General features: G+C 44.7%; 2 protein-coding genes across 2 annotated transcripts; both read left to right on the top strand.

Annotated features, from left to right (window-relative positions):
- The first annotated feature begins 5,059 nt into the window (after window positions 1-5,059).
- Window positions 5,060-10,337, top strand: LOC143275799 (uncharacterized). Its single transcript, XM_076580077.1, has 3 exons — window positions 5,060-5,449; window positions 7,631-7,757; window positions 9,865-10,337. The coding sequence occupies exons 1-3, from the start codon at window positions 5,060-5,062 to the stop codon at window positions 10,335-10,337; spliced, it is 990 nt and encodes a 329-aa protein (XP_076436192.1).
- Window positions 10,338-14,316: 3,979 nt separating this feature from the next.
- LOC143275798 (uncharacterized) lies at window positions 14,317-16,792 on the top strand. The gene is made up of 2 exons (XM_076580076.1): window positions 14,317-14,713; window positions 16,407-16,792. The coding sequence occupies exons 1-2, from the start codon at window positions 14,317-14,319 to the stop codon at window positions 16,790-16,792; spliced, it is 783 nt and encodes a 260-aa protein (XP_076436191.1).
- The last annotated feature ends 2,855 nt before the right edge of the window (window positions 16,793-19,647 follow it).

Genomic DNA, 19,647 nt, shown 5'->3' with positions numbered 1-19,647 from the left:
GAGAGAGAGGAGACAGAGAGACAGAGAGAAGGAAGGGGGGTGGGGAGAGAGAGAGGAGACAGAGAGACAGAGAGAAGGAGACAGAGAGAAGGAAGGGGGGTGGGGGAGAGAGATGAGAGAGAGAGAGGGGGGAGACAGAGAGAAGGAAGGAGGTGGGGGTGGGGAGAGAGAGGAGACAGAGAGAGGAGACAGAGAGAAGGAAGGGGGGTGGGGAGAGAGAGAGAGGAGAGAGAGAGAGAAGGAAGGGAGGTGGGGAGAGAGAGGAGAGAGAGAGAGAGAGAGAGAGAGAGAGAAGGAAGGGGGTGGGGAGAGAACAACAGCAGCAATGAAAGTCATAGAACTGTCACCAGTTCTTCAAAGAAACCAACAGACACCAACTAATAGCTTTCTTCTTCCCCATAAACCCCCCACCCCCACCCCCCCACCTGAAGGCACATGACACGATTAGAAGGTGACAACAATGACTTAATCAGACTCCACCACCACTCCCTCTGTTCCTCTCTCTCTCTCTCCCCACCCCCATTCCATCTCTCTCTCTCTCTCACTCTCCACATCGGAACGGATGGCGTGTTCACACACTTGAGAAACACGAGACGAGCTTCTTAAGAGAAACGACGCTTCGTGGCGACTGCGGGTGGTCCTGACGTAACAGGCAGGAAGTGACCATCGAGCTTTTAACACCTCTCTCTCTCTCTCTTTGTAGTCGATGGGGAGGATGGGCAGAGACAGTTAGTTGTTTGTTTTGTCCGGTGAGGAGTGCCACGCTTTTGTTTGCTGATGCATTGTTGTCCAGTTGCGCCACTGGGGGTGGGAGGGTGGGGGTGGGGATCGGGGGGTCTTCGTTGACCAGGTGCCCTGGTCGCCGTGCTCGTTTCCGTGAAGGTTCAACATAGCACTGCCTGCATGGCTCTCACTAAAGAGAGATGGACCCTCTGTCTGTGTGGTGGAGGGGTGTGTGTGTGTGGGTGGGGAGGGGGAGGAGGGCGGAACAAAACAGACAAAGCAACAGAACAAAAAAGAAAGAAAGGAACAAAGAAAGGAAGCAAACAAAGACAAACACTGACCACCATACATACAGACTGAGAGACCAACATTCACAAAGACATAACAGAGAAACATATAAACAGACAGAGACAGGGAGGGAAAAGAGAGACAGACAGACAGAACAGACAGAGACATGGATAGAGAGAGGGAGACAGAGACAGAGAGAGACACACACACGGAGAGAGAGAGACAGACAGAACAGAGAGAGACACGGAGAGAGAGAAGGAGACAGACAGAGAGACAGAGACACACGGAGAGAGAGAGAGAGACAGAAGAGACAGAGACAGAGAGAGACACACACGGAGAGAGAGAGGGAGACAGAGAGGGAGAGACATGGAGAGAGACAGAGACAGAGAGAGACACGGAGAGAGAGAGGGAGACAGAGAGGGAGAGACACACGGAGAGAGACAGACAGACAGAAGAGACAGAGAGAGACACGGAGAGAGAGAGAGAGACAGAGACAGAGAGACATGGAGAGAGACAGACAGACAGAATGAATGAATGAATCGTTTATTCACTTATAGGCCATTGCCCCTTATGTAAGGGTGTCACAAATTCTTCATAGACATTGCACCGTGCATTGTAAAATCAACAGTATCATCTCTTGGTTGAGAAACTTTTAAAACACAGTATAGACATTCGATTTCAAATGCATATGGACGAAACCAAGTGGTAGGAAAATTTAGAAAGCGAAAAGAGAGAATTGCGAAATGGGAGGTGGGCTGGAGTTTGTGTTTTATGATATTCATATACAAAGATTTTTACTCGTCCCAAGTACCAGTTGGATTAAAACATTTCATATCAGTGGCTGGCTTAGAGTTCCGAACATTTTTTTTGTAACATCTACATTGCCAGTATTGATCTGAAACACACACACACACACACACACACACACACACACACACACACACACACACACACAAACACACACACACACACAAATGTATACACACACACACACACAGAGTTCACTTACCCTCCCCCTAACCCCCTCACCCTCCAACACTTAGTCCCCCTCCTCCACCTCCGACCAGCACCCCCCCACCCACACACACACAAATGCACACACAATACACATATCATATGCCAAGTCCACCAAACCCACCTTTCTTTTTCTTTCTTTTTTTATTATTTTTTTTCACTGGCAAGTAGTAGTGTCGTAGCAATCAGATACCAACCACACACACGCACGCATACACACACACACGCACTCACACATACAAACACAAACACACAAACCAAAAAAAACATATATTCACACACACGGGCGCACACATGTGCCGTGAACAGTCAATTTTAGAAGGACCGAGTACTGCCTCCAGGACTGGTTAAGGACACTCGAGATAATAGGGTCTATGTTTAGGAATGCTGTGTTGTCCAGGCAGCACCCACTTGAGTCCGCCGAGTTCATTTACAGGGATATTCATACCGGCCCTATCAGTACAGTACAGTATATCACCTCCAGGCTGCTATGGTGAGCCCCCTGTTTGTCTGGACAGTAGCACTTAAAGGCACCAGCTTCATTAAGGTCTACTGTCATGCCATGAGGGACGCTCCCCCTTTTCTGCCCTCCATTCTCAGTCCCCAAGGTAACGCGGGCACAATGACTCACAAGTGTCCTCCAAGTGGCAATTAAAACTTTTCCTTGCGGATCGTAATCCCAGGAGTTTTATCAGATAGCGAAGCCTGAAGTGGCACGTGTTTTCCCCTCTTCACAGATAGTTACATATTGTCAACAAAGCCAGGTGGGAGGGCCAGCGTTGCTGTGAGTGGAGGAGTGGTGTCATCACCTGGAGACCAACATCAAAGAGAGTGAGACGACGGACAACAAAGATGGAGAGAATGTGTGTGTGTGTGTGTGTGTGTGTGTGTGTGTGTGTGTGTGTGTGTGTGTGTGTGTGTGTGTGTGTGTGTGTGTGTGTGTGTGTGTGTGTGTGTGTGTGTGTTTCAGATCAATACTGGCAATGTAGATGTTACAAAAAAAATTTTCGGAACTCTAAGCCAGCCACTCATATCAAATGTTGTAATCCAACTGGTACTTGGGATGAGTAAAAATCTTTTTTATGAATGCCATAAAACACAAACTCCAGCCCACCTCCCATTTCCCAATTCTCTCTTTTCGCTTTCTAAATTTTCCTACCACTTGGTTTCGTCCATATGCATTTGATATCGAACGTCTATACTGTGTTTTAAAAGTTTCTCGACCAAGTAAATAGATGATATTGTTGATTTTTAGCAAATCAACCAAATTTAAGGCTTGATGATGATTTATTAACATTTTTATACTGCCAGAGCCTAAAATTAAAGCTATTTATACAGTAACTGACCTGCATGCTATCTAAAAAAAAAGGATTTGAACTAAATATAAGATTGCCTGGCTATGAAAATAAAGAACAAGAAAAAAAACAAAAGATCCAATACTGAAACATACATGTTAGTTCCTGAGTATACTGCATAAAACAAGTCAGAATAAGCTACAACATCACATACACTAGATTTGCCACAAATAATCCAAACGGGAGCACTGCATAAAATCCTGTACCCAAGACAAAAGTTGGCAGGGATAAGTAAACCAAAATTATGATTATTAGAAAAATTACAGTGAGATTACAATATTAATTGCAGGAGCAAAAATATCTGTATGTGTACAGCCCAGTGCAGTAAATAAAATGTCACCTGTGAAAAAAAAGGCATCGGAGCCTGAGTAAAGTGGATTAAATTGGACCCATTATATAAAAACATTACAATAAGTCTAAATTAAGGCTTGATTATGACTTTGTTTTTGTCCTGTTACCAAGTGACTTGTTCAGTTGGCAACACAGTTGTCACTTGTTTTATGCAGTGTACTTAGGAACTAAGATGTATGTTTCAGTACTGGATCTTTTATATTTTTCTTGTTGTTTTTTTTTATTATTTTCATAGCCAGGCAATCTTATATTTAGTTCTTGTATATAATAATCCTTTCTTAAATAGCATGCAGGTCAGTTACTGCATAAATAGCTTTAATTTTAGGTTCTGGCAGTCCACCAACCCACCTTTCTTTTTCTTTCTTATTTTTATTATTATTTTCACTGTCAAGTAGTGTCGTAGCAATCAGATCACTCCGCAGATCGATTTAGGTTGGGTGTATTCTGGCAACACACACACACACACACACACACACACACACATTCACACACGCACGCACACACACACACATACACACACGAACGCACACACACACACACACATACCAACTAAACACACATACATCTGCCAGCAAGTCTACCAACCCCACCTTACTGTCTTGGGTACAGGTTTTGAGGCAGTGCCCACGTTTGGATTATTTGTGGCAAATCTAATGTATGTGATGTTGTAGCTTATTGTGACTTGTTTTATGCAGTGTACTTCGGAAACTAAGATGTATGTTTCAGTATCGGATCTTTTATATTTTTCTTGTTCTTTATTTTCATAGCCAGGCAATCTTTTTTTCAGTTCTTGTATATAATGATCCTTTTTTAAATAGCATGCAGGTCAGTTACTGCAAAAATAGCTTTAATTTTAGGCTCTGGCAGTCCACCAACCCACCTTTCTTTTTCTTTCTTTTTTTATTATTTTTTTCACTGGCAAGTAGTGTCGTAGCAATCAGATCACACCGCATATCAATTTAGGTTGGGTGTATTCTGGCAACACACACACAGACACACACACATATACACACGCACGCACACACACACACACAGACAAACACATACACACACACACACACACACACACACACACACACACACGCACATACCCCCTAAACACAAATACATCTGCCAGCAAGTCTACCAACCCGACTTTACTTTCCTTTGTCTTGTTTATCTCTTACTGGCAAGTTGTGTTGTAGTAAAGCAGATCACTCCACCTTTCGAGTCGGGTTTGGCGTATTATGCAACCGGATAGACAAAGGCACAGGCCTCATGACCGGGTATAAATGGGGCATGGGTCTGGTGCGGGGAGGTCAGTTTGCAACTTGCTGTCAACTGAAAACATGTCTGGACGTGATGAAGGAGGAAACGTCAAGGGAAAGAGCAGGTCTCGCTCAAGAGTGCAGTTCCCTGTGGGGCGTCTCTACCGTCTCCTGCCTGCCGGCGACAAGAAGCGCAAGAGGAAGAGGGAGGAAAGCTATGCCATCTACATCTACAAGGTGCTGAAGCAGGTGCACCCTGACACTGGTATCAGCAGCAAGTCCATGTCCATCATGAACATCTTCGTTAACCATATGTTCGAGAGAATCGCTGCTGAAGCTTCCAGACTGGCCCACTACCACAAGCGTTCCATCATCCCCAGTCGCGAGATCCAGACTGCTGTCCATTTCTTGCTGCCTGATCAGCTGGCCAAACAGGCAGACAGTGAGGGTATCAAGGCCCTCACCAAGATCGTCAGCAGCGACTAGACCTGCCAACTTTCCCTGCTGTCCAAGGCCCTTCTCAGGGCCACCCTCGTCTTCCCAAGTGGGTTGGACATCTCATTGCAAAGTTGATATTCTTTCAGTTGTGTGTGTTTGTGGTGTTGTATGTGAGGTCAGCCTGTAACTGAGACTCGTCTATTTGACGAGGCTTTTGATTTTAATTCAAACACACACACCTACACACACACACACACATACACGTACATAGATACATACACACAAAATCTTTCACGATCACACACATGCATACATACACATACACACAAGAACACATACCCACACACACAATTGAGAGACAGATCGAGATACAGACACAATCAGACACAAGCATAACACATGCACACACACTCACACAGAAAGAGAGAGAGAGAGATAGAGATACACACACATATACACAACACACGCTCACACACAAACGACTGGCACTTTGCCATAAAATTGCTATACACCAACTGGTATTGCCGATTTCCCACCACTGACATTTTCTACTCCGTTTATTTTAATCAGAACTCCACCCCTCAGATACAATGATCACATATAGTAAAGCACTACACGAATACTCTGAGTAATGTCACTCACTCATCCACACCCCACTGTAATTTTTTTAATAATTATATTTTTGGTTTCTTTATCCCTGCCAACTTTTGTCTTGGGTACAGGTTTTGAGAGAGGCAGAGACAGACAGAGACAGTCAGAGACACAGAGAGAGGCACAGACAGAGAGACAGACAGAGAGAGAGGCAGAGACAGACAGACAGGGAGAGACAGAGAGAGTCAAACAGGTGGAGGCGGATTTAAAAAAAAAAAAAAGAAAAGAAAAAAAAAGTCTATTATGTAATGATATTCGGCCCATTCAAAGATTCTTAAAATATAGATAGCAAGTTCATATAGTCTCATCTTTTTGAAGAGACAAACAGACAGACAGTAACAGACAGAGAGACAGATGACGTGGACGGGATGCAAGAAAGGGTGGGAGGGGTGGAAGATGTGGAGAGTGAGAGAGAGAGAGGAGAGAGAGATGGAAGGGGGGTGGGGAGAGAGAGAGAGAGGAGTGAGAGAGGAGACAAAGAGACAGAGAGAAGGAATGGGGGTGGGGAGAGAGAGAGCGGAGAGAGAGAGAGAGAGAGAGAGAAGGAAGGGAGGTTGGGAGAGAGTGGAGACAGAGAGAGAGAGGAGACAGAGAGACAGAGAGAAAGAAGAGGGTGTGTGGAGAGAGAGAGATGAGACAGAGAGAGAGGAGACAGAGAGACAGAGAGAAGGAAGGGTGTGGGGAGAGAGAGAGAGAGAGAGAGAGGAGACAGAGAGACAGAGAGAAGGAGACAGAGAGAAGGAAGGGGGGTGGGGGAGAGAGAGAGATGAGAGAGAGAAGGGAGACAGAGAGAAGGAAGGGGTGGGGGTGAGAGAGAGAGAGAGAGGAGAGAGAAAGAGAAGGAAGGGAGGTGGGGAGAGAGGAGAGAGAGAGAAAGAGAGAGAGGAGACAGAGAGAATGAATCGGGGTGGGGAGAGAATAACAGCAGCAATGAAAGTCATAGAACAGTCACCAGTTCTTCAAACACACACACACACACACACACACACACACACACACACACACACACACACACACATACACATACAAACGCACGGACCGACACACACACACACACACGCATACACTCACTTGGTTGACTTACCCCCCATACCCCTCACCCTCCAACACTTTTGTTTAGTCCCCTCACCACCACCCCCACCCCCCCATCATCCCACCCCCTCCACATACATACATCTGCCAGCAAGTCCGCTTGCCCCACCTTACTTTTCTTTATCTTTTTTAACACACACACACACACACACACACACACACAACACACACACACACACACACACACACACACACACACAAACATTCTCTCCATCTTTGTTGTCCGTCGTCTCACTCTCTTTGATGTTGGTCTCCAGGTGATGACACCACTCCTCCACTCACAGCAACGCTGGCCCTCCCACCTGGCTTTGTTGACAATATGTAACTATCTGTGAAGAGGGGAAAACACGTGCCACTTCAGGCTTCGCCAGCTGATAAAACTCCTGGGATGACGATCCACAAGGAACAGTTTTAATTGCCACTTGGAGGACACTTGTGAGTCGTTGTGCCCGCGTTACCTTGGGGACTGAGAATGGAGGGCAGAAAAGGGGGAGCGTCCCTCATGGCATGACAGTAGACCTTAATGAAGCTGGCGCCTTTAAGTGCTACTGTCCAGACAAACAGGGGGCTCACCATAGCAGCCTGGAGGCGATACACGGTAGTGATAGGGCCGGTATGAATAGCCCCGTAAATGAACTCGGCGGACTCAAGTGGGCGCTGTCTGGACAACACAGCATTCCTAAACATAGACCCTATTATCTCGAGTGTCCTTAACCAGTCCTGGAGGCAGTACTCGGTCCTTCTAAAATTGACTGTTCACGGCACATGTGTGCGCCCGTGTGTGTGAATATATGTTGTTTTTTTTTGGTTTGTGTGTTTGTGTTTGTATGTGTGAGTGCGTGTGTGTGTGTATGCGTGTGTGTGTGTGGTTGGTATCTGATTGCTACGACACTACTACTTGCCAGTGAAAAAAAATAATAAAAAAGAAAGAAAAAGAAAGGTGGGTTTGGTGGACTTGGCATATGATATGTGTATTGTGTGTGCATTTGTGTGTGTGTGTGGGTGGGGGTTGCGGGTCGGAGGTGGAGGAGGGGGACTAAGTGTTGGAGGGTGAGGGGGTTACGGGGAGGGTAAATCAAGTCTGTGTGTGTGTGTGTGTGTGTATACATTTGTGTGTGTGTGTGTGTGTGTGTGTGTGTGTGTGTGTGTGTGTGTGTGTGTGTGTGTTTCAGATCAATACTGGCAATGTAGATGTTACAAAAAAAATGTTCGGAACTCTAAGCCAGCCACTCATATCAAATGTTTTAATCCAACTGGTACTTGGGACGAGTAAAAATCTTTTTTATGAATGCCATAAAACACAAACTCCAGCCCACCTCCCATTTCCCAGTTCTCTCTTTTCGCTTTCTAAATTTTCCTATCACTGGGTTACGTCCGTTTGAATTTGAAATCGAACGTCTATACTGTGTTTTAAAAGTTTCTCGACCAAGTAAAGAGATGATACTGTTGATTTTTAGCAAATCAACCGAATTTATTGCTTGATGATAATTTATTAACAATTTTTATACTGCCAGAGCCTAAAATTAAAGCTATTTATGCAGTAACTGACCTGCATGCTATCGAAAAAAAAAGGATTTGAACTAAATATAAGATTGCCTGGCTATGAAAATAAAGAACAAGAAAAAAAACAAAAGATCCAATACTGAAACATACATGTTAGTTCCTGAGTATACTGCATAAAACAAGTCAGAATAAGCTACAACATCACATACACTAGATTTGCCACAAATAATCCAAACGGGAGCACTGCATAAAATCCTGTACCCAAGACAAAAGTTGGCAGGGATAAGTAAACCAAAATTATGATTATTAGAAAAATTACAGTGAGATTACAATATTAATTGCAGGAGCAAAAATATCTGTATGTGTACAGCCCAGTGCAGTAAATGAAACGTCACCTGTGAAAAATAAAGGCATCGGAGCTTGAGTAAAGTGGAATAAATTGGACCCATTATATAAAAACATTACAATAAGTCTAAATTAAGGCTTGATTATGACTTTGTTTTTGTCCTGTTACCAAGTGACTTGTTCAGTTGGCAATACATTTGTCGCTTGTTTTATGCCGTGTACTTAGGAACTAAGATGTATGTTTCAGTAACGGATCTTTTATATTTTTCTTGTTCTTTATTTTCATAGCCAGGCAATCTTGTATTTAGTTCTTGTATATAATGATCCTTTTTTTTAAATAGGATGCAGGTCAGTTACTGCATGAATAGCTTTAATTTTAGGCTCTGGCAGTCCACCAACCTACCTTTCTTTTTCTTTCTTTTTTTATTATTTTTTTTTCACTGGCAAGTAGTGTCGTACCAATCAGATCACTCCGCAGATCGATTAAGGTTGGGTGTATTCTGGCAACACACACACACACACACACACACACACACATGCACGCACACACACACACACAGACAAACACACACACACACACACACACACACACACGCACGTACCCCTAAACACACATACATCCGCCAGCAAGTCTACCAACCCCTCTTTACTTTCCTTTGTCTTGTTTATCTCTTACTGGCTAGTTGTGTTGTAGTAAAGCAGATCACTCCACCTGTCGAGACGGGTTTGGCGTATTACGCAACTGGATGGACAAAGGCACAGTCCTCATGACTGGCTATAAAAGGGGCATGGGTCTGGTGCGGGGAGGTCAGTTTGCAACTTGCTGTCAACTGAAAACATGTCTGGACGTGATGAAGGAGGAAAAGTCAAGGGAAAGAGCAGGTCTCGCTCAAGAGTGCAGTTCCCTGTGGGGCGTCTCTACCGTCTCCTGCCTGCCGGCGACAAGAAGCGCAAGAGGAAGAGGAAGGAAAGCTTTGCCATCTACATCTACAAGGTGCTGAAGCAGGTGCACCCTGACACTGGTATCAGCAGCAAGGCCATGTCCATCATGAACATCCTCGTTAACCATATGTTCGAGAGAATCGCTGCTGAAGCTTCCAGACTGGCCCACTACCACAAGCGTTCCATAATCCCCAGCCGCGAGATCCAGACTGCTGTCCATTTCTTGCTTCCTGATCAGCTGGCCAAACAGGCTGACAGTGAGGGTATCAAGGCCCTCACCAAGTTCGTCAGCAGTGACTCGACCTGCCAACTTTCCCTGCTGTCCAAGGCCCTTCTCAGGGCCACCCTCGTCTTCCCAAGTGGGTTGGACATCTCATTGCAAAGTTGATATTCTTTCAGTTGTGTGTGTTTGTGGTGTTGTACGTGAGGTCAGCCTGTAACTGAGACTCGTCTATTTGACGAGGCTTTTGATTTTAATTCAAATACACGCACACACACACACATACACGTACATACATACATACACACACACATATACGCAAAACTTTCACAAACACACACATACATACACAAACACACAAGAATACATACACACACGCGCATTTGAGAGACAGATGGAGATATAGACACAATCGGACACAAGCACAACACATGCACACACACACACAGAAAGAGAGAGAGAGAGAGAGAGAGAGAGAGAGAGAGAGAGAGAGAGAGACACACACATATACACAACACACGCTCACACACAAACGACCGGCACTTTGCCATAAAATTGTTGTACACCAACTGGTATTGCCAATTTCCCACCACTGACATTTTCTACTCCGTTTATTTTAATCAGAACTCCACCCCTCAGATACAATGATCACATATAGTAAAGCACTACATGAATACTCACTCATCCACACCCCACTGTAATTTTTTTAATAATTATATTTTTGGTTTACTTATCCCTGCCAACTTTTGTCTTGGGTACAGGTTTTTATGCAGTGCCCTGTTTAGATTATTTGTGGCAAATCTAGTGTATGTGATGTTGTAGCTTATTGTGACTTGTTTTATGCAGGAACTATGATGTATGTTTTAGTATCGGATCTTTTATATTTTTCTTGTTCTTTATTTTCATAGCCAGGCAATCTTATATTTAGTTCTTGTATATAATGATCCTTTTTTAAACAGCATGCAGGTCAGTTACTGCAAAAATAGCTTTAATTTCAGGCTCTGGCAGTATAAAAATGTTAATAAATCATCATCAAGCCTTCATTTCGGTTGATTTGCTGAAAATCAACAGTATCATCTGTTTACTTGGTCGAGAAACTTTTGAAACACAGTATAGACGTTCGATTTCAAATGCAGATGGACGTAACCCAGTGGCAGGAAAAGTTAGAAAGCAAAAAGAGAGAACTGGGAAATGGGAGGTGGGCTGGAGTTTGTGTTTTATGGCATTCATAAAAAAGATTTTTATTCGTCCCAAGTACCAGTTGGATTAAAACATTTGATATGAGTGGCTGGCTTAGAGTTCCGAACATTTTTTTTTTGTAACATCTACATTATCAGTATTGATCTGAAACACACACACACACACACACACACACACACACACACACACACACACACACACACACACACATACACTCACACACAGAGTTGACTTACCCTCCCCCTAACCCCCTCACCCTCCAACATTTAGTCCCCCTCCTCCACCTCCGACCCACACCCCCACCCACCCACACACACACACACACACAAATGCACACACAATACACATATCATATGCCAGGTGCACCAAACGCATCTTTCTTTTTCTTTCTTTTTTTATTTTTATTTTTTCACTGGCAAGTAGTAGTGTCATACCAATCAGATAGCAACCACACACACGCACTCACACATACAAACACAAACACACAAACCAAAAAAAAAAAAAAACATATATTCATACCGACGGGCGTACACATGTGCCGTGAACAGTCAATTTTAGAAGGACCGAATACTGCCTCCAGGACTGGCTAAGGACACTCGAGATAATAGGGTCTATGTTTAGGAATGCTGTGTTGTCCAGACAGCACCCACTTGAGTCCGCCGAGTTCATTTACGGGGCTATTCATACCGGCCCTATCAGTACAGTATTCGCCTCCAGGCTGCTATGGTCAGCCCCCTATTTGTCTGGACAGTAGCACTTAAAGGCACCAGCTTCATTAAGGTCTACTGTCATGCCGTGAGGGACGCTCCCCCTTTTCTGCCCTCCATTCTCAGTCCCCAAGGTAACGCGGCCACAATGACTCACACATGTCCTCCAAGTGGCAATTAAAACTTTTCCTTGTGGCTCGTCATCCCAGGTGTTTTATCAGATAGCAATGCCTGAAGTGGCACATGTTTTCCCCTCTTCACAGATAGTGACATATTGTCAGCAAAGCCAGGTGGGCGGGCCAGCGTTGCTGTGAGTGGAGGAGTGGTGTCATCACCTGGAGACCAACATCAAAGAGAGTGAGACAATGGACAACAAAGATGGAGAGAACGTGTGTGTGTGTGTGTGTGTGTGTGTGTGTGTGTGTGTGTGTTATAAAAGATAAAGAAAAGTAAGGTGGGGCAAGTGGACTTGCTGGCAGATGTATGTATGTGGAGGGGGTGGGATGATGGGGGGTGGGGGTGGTGGTGAGGGGACTAAACAAAAGTGTTGGAGGGTGAGGGGTGTGGTGGGTAAGTCAACCAAGTGAGTGTATGTGTGTGTGTGTGTGTGTGTGTGTGTGTGTGTGTGTTTGTCCGTGTGTTTGTATGTGTGTGTGTGTGTGTGTGTGTGTGTGTGTGTGTGTGTGTGTGTGTGTGTGTGTGTGTTTCAGATCAATACTGGCAATGTAGATGCTACAAAAAAAATGTTCGGAACTCTAAGCTAGCCACTCATATCAAATGTTTTAATCCAACTGGCACTTGGGACGAGTAAAAATCTTTTTTATGAATGCCATAAAACACAAACTCCAGCCCACCTCCCATTTCCCAGTTCTCTCTTTTCGCTTTCTAAATTTTCCTACCACTTGGTTTCGTCCATATGCATTTGATATCGAACGTCTATACTGTGTTTTAAAAGTTTCTCAACCAAGTATATAGATGATATTGTTGATTTTTAGCAAATCAACCAAATTTAAGGCTTCATGATGATTTATTAAAATTTTTATACTGCCAGAGCCTAAAATTAAAGCTATTTATACAGTAACTGACCTGCATGCTATCTATAAAAAAAAAAAAAAGGATTTGAACTAAATATAAGATTGCCTGGCTATGAAAATAAAGAACAAGAAAAAAAACAAAAGATCCGATACTGAAACATACATGTTAGTTCCTGAGTATACTGCATAAAACAAGTCACAATAAGCTACAACATCACATACACTAGATTTGCCACAAATAATCCAAACGGGAGCACTGCATAAAATCCTGTACCCAAGACAAAAGTTGGCAGGGATAAGTAAACCAAAATTATGATTATTAGAAAAATTACAGTGAGATTACAATATTAATTGCAGGAGCAAAAATATCTGTATGTGTACAGCCCAGTGCAGTAAATAAAATGTCACCTGTGAAAAAAAGTCATCGGAGCCTGGGTAAAGTGGAATAAATTGGACCCATTATATAAAAACATTACAATAAGTCTAAATTAAGGCTTGATTATGACTTTGTTTTTGTCCTGTTACCAAGTGACTTGTTCAGTTGGCAATACAGTTGTCACTTGTTTTATGCAGTGTACTAAGGAACTAAGATGTATGTTTCAGTACTGGATCTTTTATATTTTTCTTGTTTTTTTTTTATTTTCATAGCCAGGCAATCTTATATTTAGTTCTTGTATATAATGATCCTTTTTTTAAATAGCATGCAGGTCAGTTACTGCATAAATAGCTTTAATTTTAGGCTCTGGCAGTCCACCAACCCACCTTTCTTTTTCTTTCTTTTTTTATTATTATTTTCACTATCAAGTAGTGTCGTAGGAATCAGATCACTCCACAGATCGACTTAGGTTGGGTGTATTCTGGCAACAGACACACACACACACACACACACACACACACACACACACACACACACACACACACACACACACACACACAGACAAACACACACACACACACGCACGCACATACCCCCTACACACACATACATCTGCCAGCAAGTCTACCAACCCCACTTTACTTTCTTTTGTCTTGTTTATCTCTTACTGGCTAGTTGTGTTGTAGTAAAGCAGATCACTCCACCTATCGAGTCGGGTTTGGCATATTATGCAACCGGATAGACAAAGGCACAGGCCTCATGACTGGGTATAAAAGGGGCATGGGTCTGGTGCGGTGAGGTCAGTTTGCAACTTGCTGTCAACTGAAAACATGTCTGGACGTGATGAAGGAGGAAAAGTCAAGGGAAAGAGCAGGTCTGGCTCAAGAGTGCAGTTCCCTGTGGGGCGTCTCTACTGTCTCCTGCGTGCCGGCGACAAGAAGTGCAAGAGGAAGAGGAAGGAAAGCTATGCCATCTACATCTACAAGGTGCTGAAGCAGGTGCACCCTGACACTGGTATCAGCAGCAAGGCCATGTCCATCATGAACATCTTCGTTAACCATATGTTCGAGAGAATTGCTGCTGCAGCTTCCAGACTGGCCCACTACCACAAGCGTTCCATAATCCCCAGCTGCGACATCCAGACTACTGTCCATTTCTTGCTGCCTGATCAGCTGGCCAAACAGGCCGACTGTGAGGGTATCAAGGCCCTCACAAAGTTCGTCAGCAGCGACTAGACCTGACAACTTTCCCTGCTGTCCAAGGCCCTTCTCAGGGCCACCCTCGTCTTCCCAAGTGGGTTGGACATCTCATTGCAAAGTTGATATTCTTTCAGTTGTGTGTGTTTGTGGTGTTGTATGTGAGGTCAGCCTGTAACTGAGACTCGTCTATTTGACGAGGCTTTTGGTTTTAATTCAAACACACATACATACACACACACACACACATACACGTACATACATACATACACACAAAGACTTTCACGCTCACACACAAACGACTGGCACTTTGCCATAAAATTGCTATACACCAACTGGTATTGCCGATTTCCCACCACTGACATTTTCTACTCCGTTTATTTTAATCAGAACTCCACCCCTCAGATACAATGATCACATATAGTAAAGCACTACACGAATACTCTGAGTAATGTCACTCACTCATCCACACACCACTGTAATTTTTTTAATAATTATATTTTTGGTTTACTTATCCCTGCCAACTTTTGTCTTGGGTACAGGTTTTGAGAGAGGCAGAGACAGACAGACAGAGACAGTCAGAGACACAGAGAGAGGCAGAGACAGACAGACAGAGAGAGAGGCAGAGACAGACAGAGAGGCAGAGACAGAGACAGAGAGAGTCAAACAGGTGGAGGTGGATTAAAAAAACAAAACGAAAAAAAAAAAACGTCTATTATGTAATGATATTCGGCCCATTCAAAGACAGACAGCAACAGACAGAGAGACAGATGACGTGGACGGGATGCAAGAAAGGGTGGGAGGGGGTGGAAGATGTGGAGAGTGAGAGAGAGAGAGGAGAGAGAGATGGAAGGGGGGTGGGGAGAGAGAGAGAGAGAGGAGTGAGAGAGGAGACCAAGAGACAGAGAGAAGGAATGGGGGTGGGGAGAGAGAGAGCAGAGAGAGAGAGAGAGAGAGAGAGAGAGAGAGAGAAGGAAGGGAGGTTGGGAGAGAGTGGAGACAGAGAGAGAGAGGAGACAGAGAGACAGAGAGAAAGAAGAGGGTGTGTGGAGAGAGAGAGATGAGACAGAGAGAGAGGAGACAGGGAGACAGAGAGAAGGAAGGGGGTGGGGAGAGAGAGAGAGAGGAGACACAGAGACAGAGAGAAGGAGACAGAGAGAAGGAAGGGGGGTGGGGGAGAGAGAGAGATGAGAGAGAGAAGGGAGACAGAGAGAAGGAAGGGGGGTGGGGGAGAGAGGAGACAGAGAGACAGAGAGAAGGAAGGGGTGGGGATAAGAGAGAGAGAGAGGAGACAGAGAGAGGAGACAGAGAGAAGGAAGGGGGGTGGGGAGAGAGAGAGAGGAGAGAGAAAGAGAAGGAAAGGAGGTGGGGAGAGAGGAGAGAGAGAGAGAGATAGAGAGAAGGAGACAGAGAGAATGAATCGGGGTGGGGAGAGAATAACAGCAGCAATGAAAGTCATAGAACTGTCACCAGTTCTTCAAAGAAACCAACAGAGACCAACCAATAGCTTTCTTCTTCCCCATAACCCCCCACCCCCACCACCCCACCTGAAGGCACATGACACGATTAGAAGGTGACAACAATGACTTAATCAAACTCCACCACCACTCCCTCTGTTCCGAGGCACAGGCCTCATGACTGGGTATAAAAGGGGCATGGGTCTGGTGCGGGGAGGTCAGTTTGCAACTTGCTGTCAACTGAAAACATGTCTGGACGTGATGAAGGAGGAAAAGTCAAGGGAAAGAGCAGGTCTCGCTCAAGAGTGCAGTTCCCTGTGGGGCGTCTCTACCGTCTCCTGCCTGCCGGCGACAAGAAGCGCAAGAGGAAGAGGGAGGAAAGCTATGCCATCCACATCTACAAGGTGCTGAAGCAGGTGCACCCTGACACTGGTATCAGCAGCAAGGCCATGTCCATCATGAACATCCTCGTTAACCATATGTTCGAGAGAATCGCTGCTGAAGCTTCCAGACTGGCCCACTACCACAAGCGTTCCATAATCCCCAGCCGCGAGATCCAGACTGCTGTCCATTTCTTGCTGCCTGATCAGCTGGCCAAACAGGCTGACTGTGAGGGTATCAAGGCCCTCACAAAGTTCGTCAGCAGCGACTAGACCTGACAACTTTCCCTGCTGTCCAAGGCCCTTCTCAGGGCCACCCTCGTCTTCCCAAGTGGGTTGGACATCTCATTGCAAAGTTGATATTCTTTCAGTTGTGTGTGTTTGTGGTGTTGTATGTGAGGTCAGCCTGTAACTGAGACTCGTCTATTTGACGAGGCTTTTGATTTTAATTCAAACACACACACCTACACACACACACACACATACACGTACATAGATACATACACACAAAATCTTTCACGATCACACACATGCATACATACACATACACACAAGAACACATACCCACACACACAATTGAGAGACAGATCGAGATACAGACACAATCAGAGACAAGCATAACACATGCACACACACTCACACAGAAAGAGAGAGAGAGAGATAGAGATACACACACATATACACAACACACGCTCACACACAAACGACTGGCACTTTGCCATAAAATTGCTATACACCAACTGGTATTGCCGATTTCCCACCACTGACATTTTCTACTCCGTTTATTTTAATCAGAACTCCACCCCTCAGATACAATGATCACATATAGTAAAGCACTACACGAATACTCTGAGTAATGTCACTCACTCATCCACACCCCACTGTAATTTTTTTAATAATTATATTTTTGGTTTCTTTATCCCTGCCAACTTTTGTCTTGGGTACAGGTTTTGAGAGAGGCAGAGACAGACAGAGAGGCAGAGACAGAGACAGAGAGAGTCAAACAGGTGGAGGAGGATTTTTTTTTTTTTTAAAGAAAAAAAAGTCTATTATGTAATGATAGTCGGCCATGGCGATCTGAACTACAGGCCTACTCAACGCGCGACTGGGGGCTTGGACTGGGGGCTGACTGGGTACAAGCTACTGAACATCAATTGCAGCTGTTTTTCATGTCCATATCCAAAGAAAGTTCATTGTTTTGGTTTATACACTTGCAGAATGCATCTTTTTGGTAGTTTGATGCATTTTGATATATATATTTTTTTAAAGTTTATTTCTATGTTTTCGTTTGAATTGGATTCTGTTTGCCAATGTAAGGTGTAGCAAGTTGCTTACATGTTCAGGTTGATATTTTTGTAATCTTGGCAATTGGCATGTTCAAACCATGCATGATTTCCATAATTTATGGCCAAATTAACTGTAAATGTGCTCCCCCCCCCCCCCCTCCACCGATACAAACCGACCCTCATTTTAAGTTCATGCGGCAATGTCACAGTATTAATTAATCCATTCATAAAAGGACAAAGGAACAAACACAGAAACAAAAAGAACAGTTCAAATACAGACAGGTACAAACAGCAGTCAACACTAACCTGGTATACTCGAATGATTATCACTATGATGTCTCGGAGAGTTTCAGTCTCTTGAGGGCAGGTTCCTTCGTCGAACGGGGTGTGGCATCTCTGCAGTAGTTTTTGATGAGGATGTTGGCTACTATCCTAGCATGTCTCTCCTTCATGTGAAACTCGTACATGTCAGACAGGGCCAGGGCTATCCTCATGAATGAATGACGGCACACAGAGTTCTTGACCACATTGAAGATGATGAAACTAAAAATTGTCCATTGACAGGCCCTGTCAGACGGCACCTTTAGACCTCCTCTGTCAAGTGATTTTGTGTACTGGCCATATTTATCAAAGTAAAAAGATGTTTGTCCCTCTTCATAGTCAGTGTCTTTTCTTGTGACATAGCCAGCGATGTATACAAGCACTGACTTGTTCTCGTCAGAGACCAAGTCCTCTAGCGTCTCAATGTCATCTACCGCCTGGCATGCCTTCTCATCTTGTTCAAGATTGAACACACAGTCAGGGCAAGAGTGCCCTGGCTCCTCCACCTCAAGGGCTGCCTCCGCTTCAAGGGAGAGAAGGAGCCTGGACCTGTTGATGTTGGTCTTCTCTATGATTTGCTGGACGTTGATAAAGTATGTCCCCCCTGACCCCTGGCGCAGCTTGCTAAATTCTTTCTCCAAGGGATCAGTGGAGAACTGTCCAAATAGAATGTAGTCGTGGGCAGGAGAGAGAAGGAGTTGTCTACACAGGCTGACTAGTCCATTGCAAGTGTGATGCACTGCTCTCGCGGTGTCCCGTGTCAGCTGTTTCTGTCGCTTCCCCTGCTTGCCAGACATCTCTAGGGCCATCTCTCCAAATTGAAGCACAGTATTAAGTCTCTCATCGTTAGGGTTGCTGATGGCAGCCTGCAGTGGATCTCTCCGCCGATCATCCATGAACTCGGACTTAACGTTGACAATTTTCCACCATGTCAGCACCTTAAGTATGAAGGCCGCAGTGTCCTTCACCTCATCAGTCTGTTCCAGTCTAGGGTGGTTCAGCAGGGCTTGGTGGGTCTTTTCGCTGAAAACCTTCAGACAGGTAGACACCTTCTGCCTCTCGATGGGTTTTGGTGAGACAGCCACTTCGTCCAAGTCTGACATCTTCACCAACGAGTCACACTCGAGCTTGTAAAGGTTGACAAGGTGTCTCCACTTTGCTGTCCTCTGCACACCATTGTCTTCAAAAGTCAGCTCTCCTGTAGCCTCAGTGAGCCAGTTATTACGGAGATTCTTCAGCAGATGGACGTAATCATACAGCAAAAAGACACCTCCTGCAGTTTCCCAAGGCCTGTGGGGGTCACCAGCAAGCATCTTGAACAGGGCTTGATTGTTCCTATTCCCGTCACAGATGACTGCCTTTACATTTCCACCAGCACAGTTGATGGCCTCCAGACACAGCTGAACCTGGTCGTGCAGAAACTGCGAGTTCAATTTTGATACTGGCAAGATCTTTGACAAGAACTTTGGGCCGCCAAACATACACGAAACCATCATGCCCAGCACAGTCTTTGCAAGACAC

Source organism: Babylonia areolata, chromosome 31 (genome assembly GCF_041734735.1).
Source record: "Babylonia areolata isolate BAREFJ2019XMU chromosome 31, ASM4173473v1, whole genome shotgun sequence".
In the NCBI taxonomy this organism is placed as follows: Eukaryota; Metazoa; Mollusca; class Gastropoda; order Neogastropoda; family Buccinidae; genus Babylonia; species Babylonia areolata.
Note: the sequence above shows the minus strand (reverse complement) of the source record. Positions and strands in the feature narration are given on the sequence as shown.